Source organism: Lepidochelys kempii, chromosome 2, assembly GCF_965140265.1.
Source record: "Lepidochelys kempii isolate rLepKem1 chromosome 2, rLepKem1.hap2, whole genome shotgun sequence".
NCBI classification, from domain to species: domain Eukaryota; kingdom Metazoa; phylum Chordata; order Testudines; family Cheloniidae; genus Lepidochelys; species Lepidochelys kempii.
Window position 1 is genome coordinate 108,748,542 of NC_133257.1, and position 17,328 is coordinate 108,765,869.

Below are 17,328 nucleotides of genomic sequence, written 5' to 3' on the forward strand. Positions count from 1 at the left end.
AATCAATTTACCAAAATCATGCTGCAGAAAGTGGTATTTGTCAGCAATTATTTATATTTAAATTAAATTAAAAACACTAATTCTTCAATAGGACCCACTAAGTAAGCCTATTATTAATGTATTAAAGTCTTAGCAGGCCATACAGAATGACTGAGACCATTTCAAAGTTAAGTACGTTTAAGGCTTTCTAAATAAATATAAAATGTCATCAATGTCTGACATTGGTTATCTGCAAATGACAATAAGTGAATTTAAAATTCTGCCTCCGATTATGAGAAACATTATGTTTGTTTGCTGCTTTTTGTTGTATGTCAGCAAGTGATAATAAACTAGATATATTTTCGATATTATATATATTTATGATAAATTAGGACATATAGTTTCATACCACATGTGAATACCAAACCTGATAATAAGCAAATGACAAACAGGGGAAATACATTTTCTAATATGCAGTCTAGAAACCTTACATCTTTCTGTCTTAGACAATAAACCAACCAAAAAACCAGGCACCTGTACAGATTACTTCTTTTAGTCAAACTTTCATGTTAAACTCTGAAGATCTTGTGCATCATAACAGAAAGAGAATTTTACCTTTGGAAATTGTTTTTGAGATATTTCCGTTGTGGTCCTGATTGTATGTTTTAATAGGACTGAGGCTGTCATTCTCTTCTGGACATAGATAAACCTCAATAGGTCCTTCGGTACTAGATAAATGGATCAGCGCATTCTGCTAACAAAAAGATTTCAAATTTAAGCAAAGTTCTGTGCTAACAAGCACTATAATAGTGACCTTTCTGTCACCACTGGAGGTTGTATGATATGGTATGTTTTGGTTGCCACTGTTTGAATTCCGGTATAATGATCTGAGGCATTACATATTCCACATCAATCCCTGTGTTTACATGTCACCTCATTTTTGTAACATGGGAAAGGTTTTACTGACAAACCTTAGTTAGGAAGAGAGCATTTAAGCCTACCCACCTCTTTGTAACAAACTTAGGGCATGTCTACACTTCAAATTTAAATCGTCTCAAGTCAGATCAACCGACAGCCAAAGCAGTAACTAAATCGGCTCTTTAGGTCCACACTATGCTCCTTCTGTAGGTGGTGCACGTCCTCACCAGGAGTGCTCGCACCGACTTAAGTGGGGAATTGTTGGGCACTGACAGCCTGAGCCATCAGCCCCCGGGCGGCGCTCCGGCCATCAGCTCCTGGGCAGCAACAGGCAATATAAACAACTCAGTGTCTACACAGACACTGCGTCAACCTAACTATATCGACTTAAACGCTACACCTCTCGCAGAGGTGGAGTTATTAGGTCGGTTTAGTGGGTAACTTATATTGGCGGAAGGACATTTTAGTGTAGACACTTACAGAGTTAGATTGATGTAAGCCGCCCTATATCAACCTAACACTATAGTGTAGACCAGGCCTTAGAAGTTCACCGATTTCTGTGTTATGTTATAGGAGGTACATATAAAGGGGATTGGACACTTAATACTTTGTCCCGATAGTTATAACCTGTTGCTTTATGATAGGATGGGATTTACAGTGCAATAGTCACAGAATAGTGTGTTATGGTTTGATTTATTTAAAATGGTTCTGACTTAAAGGACATGGCAGAGATGCCTTTTCACATCTTAAAAAAGTTTTTCAGCTTGTATTTCATCTCCATATTGATCTATTCCCTTGCTCCTCTTAACAAAGCAAATGTCACTGTCTTATACCAGACTGATTCTGTAGGAACCTTCTTCTGAGATTAAAATTCCCACGCCTTGAGAAGTTAGTATTTTTCTCTTTCATTACATCAGTCTAGGATTTTTTTTTTTTTTGTGAAAATGTACCTAGTCAGTCACGCTTCCTATTACGATGAAAAACACAAATATTAATTCCACAATAGAAAAAGAATCACTTCCCTCAGGCAAGTGGAGCTGGTCAAGGCTGCAGTACATTATTAGCAAGCTGAGGGTCATTAGCACATTCAGAATCATGCACTTCGACATCCTTCTTTTAAAGTTACCTACTACACCGTTAGACAAAATGTTCCTCATGCTAATCATGTTCTGCATTCAAAAGTAGCATGAATTAGTTGAAGAGGGAGTTGGACTTGAGAGTATGAGAATCTAAGGATACAACTGCAAGAGTGCAGGAGAGGAGGAGAAATATAAGATTAGTATCTGAGTTATATAAAGGGCAGTTTCTGATTATATAGTTCTCGTCATCTTTGACAACGTCCCCAAAGTGCTCAAGACATATCAACATCATCCAATTTAAGACAAGCATTTCAGGTGCCACAGGCAAGCACAGACACACATCCTTCATTTGTAGTTAAAAAATTACATTATGCAACAAGAGACGCTACGGTGCTCTTACCTCCACTGGGTCAGGCACTTCAAGTCTGGTTTCTGGGGGTGCTTTCACAACTATAACAGTTTGGTCTTTAAGGCCATTAATTTTTCGAATATCTTGATATGTAACATAAGCTAATGTAACCAGTGTTAAGGAGTCCTTACAATCAAAGATGCAGCATATTCCCATTAAAAGAAAAAAAATGTTTCTGCAAAAAATAATTGATTCTACAAAGCTTTGCTCCCAGTTAATCTCCATATTGTTCCTCCTCACCCCTATTTTAATTTCAGTATTCTCCCCGACACTGAAAACCATTCTTTGTAGCCACTAACTTTCAGGCAAATAAGGACCAGTTGAGATTCTAAGCAAAGCATGTCAGTACTGTGTCTCGATCAAACAGCTGGGGCCACTATTGAGTGACAAAAGATATTTTCACTTGGATCTGGGTGCTGCTGTTTCCAGCTGTGTGTGTGTGTATGCACACGCACAGAAAATTTCAAATACTTGCAAACTAGTTACATAGAATTGGGAACGTCAAAAGAAATGTAAGGTAATTTGCAAATACAGACACACACACACACTCTCCCCCTTCCCCACCCCAATAATTTTAAATGTAACATTCAATCACTCATATTGTAATTTCAGTTAATTTTTTAATTTAATTTTGTTGGTAATTATTTCTCAAGGAGTTGCATCTATAATTTTCTTTTATTACTGTGACAATATATTTTGTTTTTATATCCTGCGTTTTCCAGGCAATCATCCAGGTTGATGGAAGTTATAATAAAGTGGTGCACATCATTTTGTGTGTTCCCAGGCATAAAAATGCTTAGCGCAATCTTCATCTAATCCCCCTTTGGAAAGGAGGAAAGTAAAAAGGAAATAACTTAAACAATTGATTTTACTTGTTTAAATTTAGTGCACATAAAAAGTGTCATATTTAAGCACTGGGAAATGAAGTTTGCTGTTTATATATAGAATATTACAGTGGTCAACATTAATACATTTTTCTAAGTCACCACACTGTGATATCTCAATATTACTCATTGCTCAGTATAGGAAATAACTACTGTCAGCGTACAAGTGCTTCAGGGTCTTCATTTTTGCCCGTGAAGCACCTGCCACACTCTTTGTACCGCAGAAGTGAAGTCTTATGATGACAGTTACTAATGTGTGTTACTTTTTGGTAGATCTGAACCTTAAATTATTACCACTGTGCAGCACAGCAGAACAGTACTAATCGTCCCAACTCCATACCACTAACGTATCTCAAAACTAACTTGGACTGAACACCTGTAGAAGTGAGGTGGTAGGTCAGCCATCATGCTCATTCAAATCCTTTGCCTCTCTACTGAGATTTCCAGGAAAGGCGAAGTGCATAGTGGTTTTGTATCAGATGCAAACTTAAATGAAAGCACCAAATCAGCTTTCTTTCACAATAGATTTGGACTGGAATTGAACTGGCGTCCTACAGGTGAAAGGCTATATAACACATTAAGCAATTTTCTACGCCATCTAGACCCTCTTAATACTTTCAAGAAGATCTGAAAATTCTCTTACAGTTTGGACAGTTGACAAGCAAGAATGCAATTTCCTTTGTTGGAGAAACAAAACCAACTAAGGCTGGTCTTATTCCAATAAACCTAAGGTAATAACAACACTAAGTTACTCTCCAATTCTACTGCCATCACTACGGAAGTAGAGAACCCATGCAGCCTGGACTTGAACGGTGTCCAGATACCACCTCACAGAAAAAAAATAAAAACAAACAAATCTTTTCTCTGAGATTAAGAGCAAAAAGAGAAAACCTAATAAAACAAGCTTCTCAGCCGCAGGAGCAGACAGTAACAGTAATTCTTCGTCAGTCTGCACCATGGTAGGCAACAGATTTTACAGCGACGAAGTCAGGATCAACCCTATGTTAAGCGTTTCTGTGGTTTCACATCAATATCCATTGGAAGTAATAATGAATTTAGTTTACAGTAGCACTGCTATTTTATATCATGGTACATTTCCTGACTTATCAATTCACAGATCAAATACATTCAAATGTGGATGTTTCCACAGTGGTCATGGTTAAAAAGTCACCATTGACACAGTAAACATTATAGCCTTTTTTTAAGGATAGGAAATAAGTGCAGTTTTTCATATGACGCTGATATCAAATGTTGACTTTTGAAAAATCAACTACAGTATGCAATAAAGATTTTCATCATATATCAATGGGTGAGATGTCTGGTAAAAGCCACGATACTTTTTAGGATTAACCTGTTCTTCACAGCCATATGAATACTGGAAAATATATTAATCTTCTGCAGCTTACCATTGTTATTAAAATTAGTAACTTATATTTAAAATATATCTAGTTTGGGTATTTATCCCCATAGTATCGAGAGGCTAGGAAACAATAAAGTAAGTTGCAAACAAAAGCAGATTCAGCCCTTGCCTTCCTAGAGTTTTTGCAAAAAGTGGGTTTTGATCTGGCTTCAGAATTGTAAAACAAGAGCACAATGTTTTAAAAGACATGCCTGAACTTAATTAAATGTTTTGTCTTCGCTGCACTGTAATGAAACTGCTGAACTCTTGGTCCTACTACTTTATCTAAAGATGGATATTTTGGGACCTCTTCATACATTAATATTTCTTATATGCTCCAGAAATGTTAAATGTATAATTTGATAATTGGTGTAAGTGCTTTCTTAGCTACATCTGCATTAAATCACAGTAAACTGTTACTTTTTGGAATGAATGTTCAGTGCTGTGTGTCACTTATCTCTATTTTGAAGAGTCTTCCTAACTCTTACTCTAGCAGCAGGGAGGTTAACCACCTTTGGAAATGATGGCATAAAGGATATCTCTGATTCTCTGAATCCTCTGTTAGCAACTTGAGGTCCAGGGTGCAACTTTGGATCAATTCATCCAGTTTCTTCTCTTCCTGACTGAGTTCAGTCACCTCCTTTGACAGGCCTTGACACTGTGCCAGCGTGCCCCCATCATCAGATAGACTGCAGCCCCTACAAATCCAAAGAAGGCAGGGTGTTTGTAATCATTATTACAACTCAAAACTACACTGTAGGAGGAGGGGGGCAAGGAAAAAAAGAGGCATGTCTTTAAGTTACAAGCCTTGATTACTGCAGCCTTCATCCCCTAAAGCAGCTTAAAGGATGCCAATATAAACCAAGCTTCTCAGAGAAGGCACCTTGTATTGTGGCACCATTTAATACAAGAATTTCCTTACAAGAGGCCTCTCAGATATTAAAAAACTATCTTAAATAAATAACATTAAAAGGCTTTTCTATTTTTGGAAAGTCTGTTGGACGACTGCTGGAAGCAGGAGTGTGAGACTGGAAGCAGAGACGGGAAACACTGCCACTTTATAACAGTGCAATCAGCTGGAGAAGGATGGTGAATACTCACATCCATTGAATGTTGTTTTTGGATTTCTTCTTAATGAGATGGATGCCTTCCAGTACATTGGTGATATCATAAATCCTCCGTTTCTGCACCTTGAGGACCTCTGCTGCTCTGTTCAAATCCACGACCCCATCTGGGGACTGGCTCAGCAGCTGAATGAACTTCTTTGTGAGAAGACCAAGTGATGTATCATACCGAGTCTTTTCTGAAGGAGATTTTGGAGCTTGGAGGGAAAATGAATATAAAAAAGGAAAGAAATGAGTTTGTTCGCTGCTGTTCAAATCAGTTTTCCCATTTCAGTTTTGAAACGGGCATTTGAAGCAACAAAATATGTTTTGCAGAAACTTCTTACATATTTTACTACAGAAAGCTCTTAAACTTTCGCATTAGCACAAAACCTACCATTGGATATTTATATGGTTTCACAGTGCATCTGTCCAAAGATCAAGGCACATGGACTCAATTTAAAAAAAAACACACACGTGTACTTCCCATTAGCTTAATGGATAATGCATGATGAAAGTTTAAGACTATGCAAAGTATGGCAACCTAATTTTTTTAACAGTATTTCAGTATACTTTTGTCTTGGCAGCAACACCAATTACCTACCCCAAATCAGGCTGCTAGGCAGTTTTCTTCATGGGTTGATCATCCCTCTTTTAAGGTAGCAGATAATTGCCCGTGAAACCCTTAAGTTAACCATAACTTTGGTGCTCCTCAGTAGGTGTACCAAATGACAGTTTCCCTAATTTACAGATGACTCACATGAATCAATGAGATTTACACCAAATTTACACAACAGACAGTTAATAATCATGCATCCAAGGCTGTATATTATTTCTCCTTAACCTTATAACAACTCCTTAAAACCAGTAAAGTACAGAGTTTTTCCCCAATTTGCCCTCACTACCCTCACAATGATGTGAAGGTAGTGAGGGCAAACTAGGGAAGAGTGCTGTACTTTACCGGTCTTAAACAATGAATCAGGAACTAACTTACTCTCACTGGAAAACGAGAGGGGCATATTTTCTATTGATTGACAAGTTTTGCAGTGGCATACAATCGTAACTGCAAAACAAATCTATATTTGTACAGGAACATAACAAAGTGTTTCTTCCATGAACAAATGGCGGCATCTATTCATTTCATAGATGCGTTTTCAGAGGCCAGTTTAAATATGTGGCCCAGAATAAAAAGGTGTCACTAACCTTCCATAACTGTTGTTCTTGGAGAAGTGTTGCTCATGGCCATTCCAAAATAGGTGTGTGCTCGCCCTGAGCATCGCCGCCAGAAAGTTTCTCTCCCAATGGTATCTGTCAGGTCAGCTTTTGATGCCCTCTGGGGTCATGCGCTCATAGCACCAGTACAAAGGGGCCCACTGACCTGTAGCCCCCTTAGTTCCTTCTTGTCAGTTAACTCTGACAGAGGGGCAGGCATGGGGGTGGGGTGTGTGTGTGGAATGGATCTGAACAACATATATTGAAGAACAAGTTATGGAAGGTCATTCACTTTTTTCTTCTTCGAGTGATTGCTCATGTCAATGCCTAAGTAGGTGATTCCCAAGTACACCGGACCCTCGCTAAAATGCGCATCGATAGAACGCGAATTCGGATATAACGTGGTTGCAGCCATGGATCCCAAATTTAAGTACAGTACAATTTTTTTGAGTTTTAGGTGACCTTGGTGTTCACTACCTTATCATTCATGCAAGATCATCAGAGGCAAGACACATATACCATATCACAGTCTGACGAGGAATTCGACTCTGAGGGATTTACAGAGGAGGAAGTTGGAAGAACAGACATGGAATGGATGCAGGAGCTGTCCCAGCAACTGTCCAGGCTCGGGATAACTGTTCTGCCACAAAATATTGAGTCCTGAATAAGAGGCGATGATGAAGCAGAAGAATTTTGTCCCGTTGCTGAAAGTCTAACGGATGACCAAATTCTTCAGGCAGTATGACCAAACAACATTCCAGAAGCTGAAGAATTGGCCTTTGCCGTGGAAAAAGAAGAGGAAGATGAAGTGGACGTCGTTTCCAAAGTCAACTGCGACCGTAGACGACTTAGAGACTGCTTTGAAATGGTTTGAGACGCAAGACGTTGAGCCTATAAAAAATTATGCAGCTACATAATCTTTTGCAGTTTGCTAAGTGGAAGCAGCACAGCAGTAAGAAGCAAAAGCAACTCACCGACTTTTTAAAGAAAAACTTGACTAGTTTATTATAATGTCTACTTTAAATCTCTAATAAAGCAACACTTTTTTTCTCGTTTATTGTTTCCTTCAAGTAGGAGTTTATTTTCTAAGGTTTCCTATACTTTATGGATGTGAAGGTAATTAGCGCTACAAAAATTTCTATATACATATGTATATATACAGTGTATATAAGTTTCTCTATGGCATTCCATACACGAAGACGGAAGCTCATGGCACCTGAAAGCAGACAATCAAAACAAAGCACACAAAGCATTTAACTGAATTAATTAAAAACGCTTCCATTTCAAAATGCAATTTCCACTGACGCCCGTGGTGAGTACTGTATCTTGTAGACTCGTTTTTCTCGACAGTCCCAAGATTTGATGCTATTGTTAGCCCACTATAACCTGCAAATACACAACTACATATACTTGTACTGAAATTTCGGTCACAAAAATATAATTTCATTTTAACGCGGTCCCAGCTATAACGCGGTACTTGGCATGGATCCCAAATCCCACGTTCTAGCGAGGGTCCAATAAAGTTGCATAGGTGGAGGGTTCGGAGTTCATTGGCATGCTGATTATAATACCGCTCGGTCGAAATCTGAGTCGTCTCTAGCCTGCTGGGTGATGGCGTAATGAGAGGCAAAGGTGTGGACTGACATGATCATGCTGCCGCTCTACAAATATCCTGCATTGGAACTTGAACCACAAATGCTGCTGAAGATGCTTGAGCCCTTGTAAAATGTACCATCAGGGTAAGGGGAGCAGGGACCTTCGCCAGGTTGTAGCATGTGCAGATACAGGAAGTGATTCACAAAGAAATTCTCTGGGCTGAGACTGGAAGGCAGACGGAATGAAAGGCGACAGCTGCAAAAAGCTGAGTAGATTTCCAGAATGACTTAGTCCCTTCTATGTAGAAAGCTAGTGCATGTCTGACATCCAGCGAATGGAGTCTCTGTTCCTCTCTGTGGCTTGTGGCTTTGGATAGAAGACTTGTAGGGAGACATCCTGGTTACTATGGAATTGTTAGACCCCCACTTTGGAAGGAAGGCCATATGTGGCCACAATTGAACCTTGTCCTTAGAGATGACCGTATATGGTTCTGATGAAAGGGCTCAGATCTCCATGACCCTTTGGGAAGAAGTAATGGCCACCAGGAAGGCCACCTTCCAGGATAGGTAGAGCAGGAACACTAGACCCCAGCTCATCTCTTCTGCCCATGCCCCCCTGACACACACACAAACACCAGGCCATAGCCCTGAGCCCCCACTCTCTCCTGCATCAGGAGCCTCAAGGCCCTGCAGCCGGAGCAAAGAGCCTCTTTCCCGCCTGGAGAAGCCCCAAGCGCGCCTCCACCACTTTCCTGGAGGAGCCCTGAGCCAGCCACAGCCATGCCTCCCCTCCTCTCTTCTCCCCAGACCCTAAGCCGCCTGGGAAAAGCCGCAGGGTCTCTTCCCAAAGAAGAACCTGTGCTTTTATTATGCCCCATACAGGTTTCAGAGTGGCTGAAGAGGCGGTATCTGGTACTCAGCTTCCTGGGTTCATCAGTAATCTCTCTGGACTCCCCCCGCCAAATCCTGCAACCTCCCCTGGCCTATTATACCCGCCACCCATGTTATCAGTGGTACAAACAGAGGTTCCATTAGCCTGGCCAACACCAAGTTGAGGTCCGGGGAGGGAGTGGCGGTTGTACCTGGGGGTATAATCTCTCCAAGCCCTGTTGTGCCTCGTCATGAGCAGATCTATCTGTAAAGTCCCCAACTTCTGGAAGATGCCTTTCCCGACATCTGGACGGATGACTATTGGAGAAGGATCTGCTGAGGTGATCCACTAGCTAGTTCTGCAACCCCAGGAGATAGGAAGCTTCGAGATGGATCAAGTGGGCTACTGAAAATTCCCACAAGCAAAGAGCTTCCTGGCACAGGTGAGAGGAATGTGCTCTACCCTGCTTGTTTACATAAAACATCGCTACCGCGTTGTCTGTAAGAACCAAAACACACTTGCCCTTCAGGAGGGGTTGGAATGCCTGGAAGGCGAGGCTCCCTGAGCTCCCTGATGTTGATGTGTAGTGAGAGGCCCTGAATTCTAAAGGACCCCACATGAACTCCCCAGCCCATCGCCGAAATGTCTGTGATGAGAGACATTCACAGTTGGGGGTCTCGAGAATGGGACCCCTGCACACACTGCCCATGGAACCAACCACTAAAGAAGGGAAGCGATCACTAGTGGAGGAAGTGTGATGACCATGTCTATGTGAGGTCGGCCCAGTGCATAGGCCAACCAAGCCTGAAGAAGTCAGCTGCGGCCTCACAGGTTACACCACATAGATGCATGAAGCCATATGAGCTAGGAGCTTTAGACAGTTTTTTGTCATGGTGATGGGGTGGTTTCTGAGGCTTTTATGAGCACCCCTATTGCTCAGAACTGGGCTTCCAGCTCTGGCTTGGACCCAAGTTGAGGATTGCCAGGAAGAATTCTGTCCTTTGACCAGGGGAGAGAGTAGACTTCTGGATATTTATCAACAGGTCTAAGTCCTGGAAAATTGTCTGCATTAACTTTACATTTGTCTCCATCTGGGTCTTGGTCCAACCTCCGATCAGCCAGTCGAGGTAAGGGGAGACCTGAACCTCCCTGGCTGGAATGTTTTTCTTTGGTGCCGGAGATGACATAGGGTGCTGAGGTTCCTGAGAAGCAGAAGCGACATCCGTTCTCGGTGCTGGGGGTGAAGACAGGTGCTGAGACTCTCTAAGAATCACCAGGGCACTCCAAACAGAGGCTGAAGTACTCAGTGCCACAAAGTGTGGTTTGTTAACCTAACTAATTAACTAACTGTTCTAACAAACAAAACTTAACAACTACAATAACGGTAACTATATACACCAAGTAGAAATAAAGTCCACTGAAGGAATATTTGCAAATACAAAGGACGAGGTAGTTTCAGCAACTGCCGCAGGTGGTAAGAAGGAACTGAGGGGGATGCAGCTTGGCGGGCCCCTTTATACTGGCACTATGAGCGTGCTAACCCAGGGGGCACCAGAGCTCGAGCTGACAGACACCACTGAGAGAAAAACTTTCCAGCAGCCATGCTCAGGACAAGCACACACCTACTTTGGAATTGACATGAGCAAGCACTTGAAGAACTACTAAGTAGTATTCTAAACTATTTCTAATATTTGGTGCTGCACACCCTAATTTTGTTGGTCTTGTAATCTTTGAAGATACAGAGAATACAAAACGTTTCAAACTCTTGCATCGGGGCAATAAGCCAGCCAGTAACCAAAAACGGTTAAGAAGAAGAAGATTCCCCTCTGGGCAGATTATACCACATTTGTCCATTATAGGGTTTTTTGCACGTTCTTTCAAAGCTTCTAGTACCAGCTACTCTCTGAGAAGGCTCTACACTAGAAGGATCACTGGCCTGATTCAGTATGGCAGTGTCTGTGTTCCCACATCTAATTGTAAAAGTCAGGCTGTGTCTACACTACGGACCTTATGGCAGAACAGCCGTACTGCTACAGCTCTGCTGCTGTAAGGTCTCTCCTGTAGCCGCTCTTCGCCGGCAGGAGAGAGCTCTCCTGACGGCATAATCAAATAAACCCCAATGACCGGCATTATCTATGTCTGCAGGAGACTCTCTCCTGCCAACATAGCACTGTCCACACCGGCACCTTTTTCGGTGAAACTTACATCGGTCAGGAGTGTGTTTTCTCACACCCCTGACCAACAGAAGTTTTACCAACAAAAGTGGTAGTGTAGACAAACCCTTAGTCAATCTGAAATCTAACCTAGAAGTGGGCACTAGAAGTATCCGGAAATAATTTGAAGAATATTGTGTCTTTCCTATGGAGATATATTCATCCACCCACTCACAAAAGGAGGCAATTTGTATCTAATCCCTTGGCAGATTCAGGGTCTACACAGGGACAGTAGGGAGAGCTAATCCAACTTAACTAAAGATGTGGATTTAAAGCAAATTAGATAAGCCACATTAAACCCCTTTGTGGACAGTCTCATTCAGAATTAAAGAGGCCTTCATTTGGTTTAAATGAAGCTAAACAGGTTTCATGTGGTTTAACTCAGTGGTTCTCAACCAGGGGTAGGCATACCATTGGGGGTATGCAGAGGTCTTCAAGGAAGTACATCAACTCTCTAGATATTTGCCAAGTTTTACAACAGGCTATATAAAAAACACTAGTGAAGGCAGTACAAACTAAAATTTCATATAGGCAATTACTTGTTTATACTGCTCTATATTCTATACATTGAAATAAGTACTGTACAATATTTGTATTCCAATTGATTTATTTTATAATGATACGGTAAAAATGAGAAAGTCAGCAATTCTTCAGTAACAGTGTGCTATGACATTTTTGTATTTTTATGCCTTGATTTTGTAACCCAGTAGTTTTTAAGTGAGGTGAAACTTAGGGGTATACAAGACAAATTAGACTCCTGAAAGGGGTACAATAGTCTGGAAAGGTTGAGAGCCACTGGTTTAACTAAATCTGATTTAAAGGCACACCTTTAGTTAATTTGATTAATTTTCCTGAATGTTCCTCTACAGTCAAGGCCTTTGACTGTTGGGTTTTTAGGAAAAGACATCATAAAGAAAGTCCAAAATAGCTTTAAGCCCCACACCACAGAGCATAACAAAAGTTTCCTTACTTTTTGGACTATCTGGACTTCTTGTTGCAGCTCTTCCTTTTCCTTTTGGGGTTTTTAATCCTTCAGCAAGATACTGGTGACCACTTTCTCCTAGCTCCAGCCTTCGCTTTGCCTGTTAAAAACCAAATTTTGTATTGATGGAGTGTCATAAAAATACATTGCACTTTACAGAATACTGGGGAAGTGTAGGGGACGGACAGACAGAAGAGAACTTTACACAGCAACCTATCTATCTCGGTTCTTATTCCACACTCATCACTGTGGTATGAATGTCTACTGGCACCATAAAATTATTTTAATATTTTACTTAAAGGTCACAATGATGGCTACATTTGAATAATCAAGTAGATCTTTTAATTTTAAAAGAAAACTGAGTTAGGGACATATTTCTAGGATAGTACCGAGCGAAATTTGACTTTCTTGCACTATATGTCAAAGATCTAAAAACATTTCTACCTACCATTGTATTAAGAGTCCTAGTTATAGCACACAGTGTAACATTAAGGGTGAGCTCTCGAATACACACAATGACTTACTTGTACAGCTACATTTTTAGTGAAACATTTTTTTAGGATTCTGTGTATCTTCAGAAGACAGCGCCAAGTTATATTTGTGTAAATTAGATTTTATGTGCACCATCTGACTTGGTAGCTGTGAGAAGTTCATAAATAACAATTATAAACTTCCAGCAATGCTACAATGAACATGGCACCAAGAAGTAAAATGTCCAAGCATGGGAGAAAGAAGGAAATCTGGCCATCTTGGAAGCGTCTGGCCATCATCTTGGATTATTTTTGGCTTAATCAAGAAGAGAACCATTCAGTTTAGCCTACCAAGTGAACTAGAATATATAAAAATTTATTCTGAAACCCAGGCTGGAGAAAATGGACCAGCGACAGCATCAGAAAAAGGCTGTTTGAAGACTGTCTACCCAATGTGTTCACTTATGAAGAAGTAAAGCTGTGTACAGCCTTGCAAGAAATGAGAGATGGCGGAAACTCTTACAAGACTCATCTGCTGAATTAGATAGCAATATAGAGATAGACAGACAACATAAAACATCATCATCAGTGTGAATCCTGTTCCTAGGTACCTGAACTATTAATTTTGGAAGCAATTCCATGTCATGCCATTAGCCACTGAAATTGGACCTGGGGATAGTTGATTCATTATCCTAACAATAAAAGGAGCATTAACTTGAATACACACAAATGGGAAGGTAAAACCCGTTTCTAACAAAATTTGCCTGCATATCTGTTTCCGAAAAATGGGGCTAATGCAACTAGATTTTATGATTCAGAGGACTTTATTTTATTTATTTAAAACAGACAGACAAATAATCTAACACCAAAGAACTAGTCAGATCTGCTCTGGGCCAAAGCAGGACAGCACATCGGTCTGGTATGAAGCTGTAAACAGTGAAATATTTCTTCTGTTTTTTTTTAATGTGTACATTTTATTACTGTACTGGTTTGTCTCAGAGAGCTCTAAATATATTCAATTTGTATTTACTTTTTGATAACTGACATCTTTGTGTTGGACTCCCTTTGTGAACCTAAGGCTCATTAACATTAGAGTCAAGGCACAGAGGTTCATCTTACCCCACAACACAGATCCACAATTCACAAGCTGCTCTGAGTTATATTTATCTTTGAGTTAAGAGGGTAGGGGACTAATTCACAGATCACATAACTGCAAGTGAGCTATCCTGCATTTCCTCACAAGCACAGACAAAATTATGCTGCTGCAGCCAGACATCCTGAAACAACAGCTCTCTAAAAAGTCTTAGCCCGGTCTACGCTGGGGAGGGGGGAAGAGTGTCGATCTAAGTTACGCAACTTCAGCTACGTGAATAACATAGCTGAAGTTGACGTACTTAGATCGACTTACCATGGTGTCTCCACCGTGGTGAGTTGACTGCTGCCGCTGCCCCAAAAACTCTGCCTGCGCCTTTCGCGGTGCTGGAGTACAGGAGGCGAAGGAAGAGCGCTCGGGGGTCGATTTATCACGTCTAGACTAGACGCGATAAATCGATCCCCGCTGGATCGATCGCTGCCCACTGTTCCAGCAGGTAGTGAAGACATACCCTTAGTTACCTCTCTTCATCTCAATAGGGCATTAACTCTGCAATGCAAGCCTGGCCATTTAAAGTGTCGTTGTTAACAGAAACATCTCGCTAATAGACTTCAGCCTGTGTGACTGGATTGATTTGACAAAGATATTACACAGAAATGAGATAAAACTCACTTGTTTTTTAAAAATTTTGTTTCTTCATCCAAGGACTCTGGGATGGAGGGAGGCAGGCAGGGAGAGAAAGGGAGACACTTCAGGATACAGGAAAACCAGGCCACAGGGATTGTGTTAAGAGAAGAATGAAAGATCTCAGGAATATGTGGTGGGGAGAATTTTTTTTTTTTTAAAGACAACACTTTATGAAATAACGTAATTATATTATTGAATAGTTTTAAACATCAACACATGTTTTGTGTGGAATGAATTTGCTAACTAATCCTCCTCTCTCTCCTTCCCCATCCCCACAGATTTCGCAAATATTTTTGGAAAAACAATTGAGAGATTTGTAGTGGTCATAGCCACCGGGAGGGTTACATAAGCATATCTAAGAAGATATAGCAAATAGGAGCTTTCTTTAAGGACTTGCCTGTTAACACCCTACAACCTTCTCCTATGAACTTTATATGACTAAGTACCAACCATGATTATTCAAACAGCATCTTTTAGCTGCTTCCGGTAGTACTGCATGTTTGTGTTTTTCAGGAGGTGTTTGAAACAGCAGAATGGTCTTGTCAGTTTCATTAAGCCGGACTGTATGTATACAAAGGCAGAGCAGAACTATGGATCTCTGGCAATTAGTACAGATACGACTTCAGAGAGTTATTTTGGAGAACACAAAAGATTTGTATAGGATATGGAATAAGACATTTAAGAACATTTTCTGGATATTCAGAAGAGTAAAACAGCTTGGTAAATAGGTATTTTAAGAAGCAGTTTCAGCAAATCCTCTTTAGACTGTTTTAATTGGGAGCCAGACATATTACACTTCAGATGGGAAGTTATTTTTGCATATCCCATATTTGATAAAGATCCAAAAGTGGTAGAAATAGTGTGTTCTCTCAGTTTCCTCTATTGTAGTAAGTCTGTAGGCCAAGGGTTTCATTGCTCATTTCATTTGACTACTGATTTTGGATGCCTTCAATTTTGTGTCCCCAACTTGAGACACCCTAAAGGAGTCTAATTTTCAGAGGATAGGTATTCAGGATTTTCTGAAATCAAGCGCCCTTTGGAGGAATCTCAAGATTGACATTCAACAATTGAGGCAGATTAATTCAGAAGTTGCTTTTGAAAATCAGATTCTTCATATATTTTTCCAGATCAGAAACCTTGAGACAATTTTAATAATTAGTCTGACACTCCTCTCAGCTGCTCCATATAAAAAGAAATCATTTTTCTTAAGCATTTAGGGACTCCCTTCTGTTTATTTTTCTAAAAAAAAATTAAACCTATTGTGACCAAAAGCACCATTATATTCACACCCTATGCATTACTGTAATAATCTTTGTGCAAAATACGGTTTGTAAAGTATGAAAAAGCTAACACACGGATCATCAATATTCTTGTGTTGTGTATGTACGAAATGCGTATTAAGTTATGAACATGAGCTGAAATTATGACTACAATGTGTTTACCAGACAAGTCTGGGGAGCAGTTAAACCGATTTCTCAACAACAAAGGACAAGCTGGTGCCTCTAGTCAGGTGTTAAAGTTAATTGGCAATCACTAGTCAAGTGGCCAATCTTTGGCAAAAAAGAGGGGCAGAAACAGATAGATCTGCATTTTAGCAAACAACAACATGGAACCTCTTTCACCGAGAGACTCCATGCCTCCTTCTTCACAGCTGGAATTAACTTTATCAAGGAGTAACCCACCAGAAAATGCATTTAAAAGGGTGACTGGACTACAAAAGTGAGGGCCAAAAACACCCCAGTCTCTCTCTGTTTCACCTAAGACAACAAAGAAACCAGCCCTTTGACTTTGGGTGGAGATCCTGACCTGAGAATTTGGTCGTCCATGTTGCTGGGAACCTTTGGTAAGGATCGGACTTTGAACCAAGTCTAGTTTGTTAAGTTTTAGCTACAAAGTGTTTTATCCCTATTTTTCTTGTAACCATTTCTGACTTTCATACCTTATACTTGTACTCACTTAAAACCTCCTTTTTGTAATTAAATAAACTTAACTGTTTTTGTGTCTCATCTGGTTAACAGGCAAATCCTGCCATCCTTTCATGGGCATTCAAGGTCCACAGAGCACGGGAACCTCTATGGTTCCACTACAAGAAGGGACAGGCCAAGAAGAGAATGTGTACAAAACACTGGCCCCACTGTACACTATTGGACATGCTGTGGGGCAGTGCTCCCTCAAGCTGTATTGAAGGGAGTTCTGGTAAAGAAGTTACATTACTTCACAAACTACAAAGACCAGCAATACATAGCTCGCCAGAGCTACCCTTCGCTTCAGCTTTAGTGGGGCAGAGGACACACTGTTTCCGCCATCCTCCGTACAAAACTTGTATACTTGGGTTTTGTGCAAGGGACGAGAATTGTGTCCTTTGTTTTAGAAGTGAAGAAGATAATATTTGACTAATTAGAAAAAGGCAGTTTTCCTTCAAGATCATACTAAG

General features: G+C 40.5%; 1 protein-coding gene across 1 annotated transcript in view; it reads right to left on the bottom strand.

Annotated features, from left to right (window-relative positions):
• Positions 1 to 17,328, bottom strand: part of E2F3 (E2F transcription factor 3) — a 55,644-nt gene that overhangs the window by 2,464 nt on the left and 35,852 nt on the right. Inside the window, exons 2-6 of the mRNA XM_073329450.1 lie at positions 12,633 to 12,744; positions 5,770 to 5,989; positions 5,208 to 5,366; positions 2,377 to 2,491; positions 595 to 730 (exon numbers count right to left, since the gene is read on the bottom strand). Coding sequence (XP_073185551.1) covers positions 595 to 730; positions 2,377 to 2,491; positions 5,208 to 5,366; positions 5,770 to 5,989; positions 12,633 to 12,744 — 742 coding nt within the window. The remainder of the gene's footprint in view (positions 1 to 594; positions 731 to 2,376; positions 2,492 to 5,207; positions 5,367 to 5,769; positions 5,990 to 12,632; positions 12,745 to 17,328) is intronic.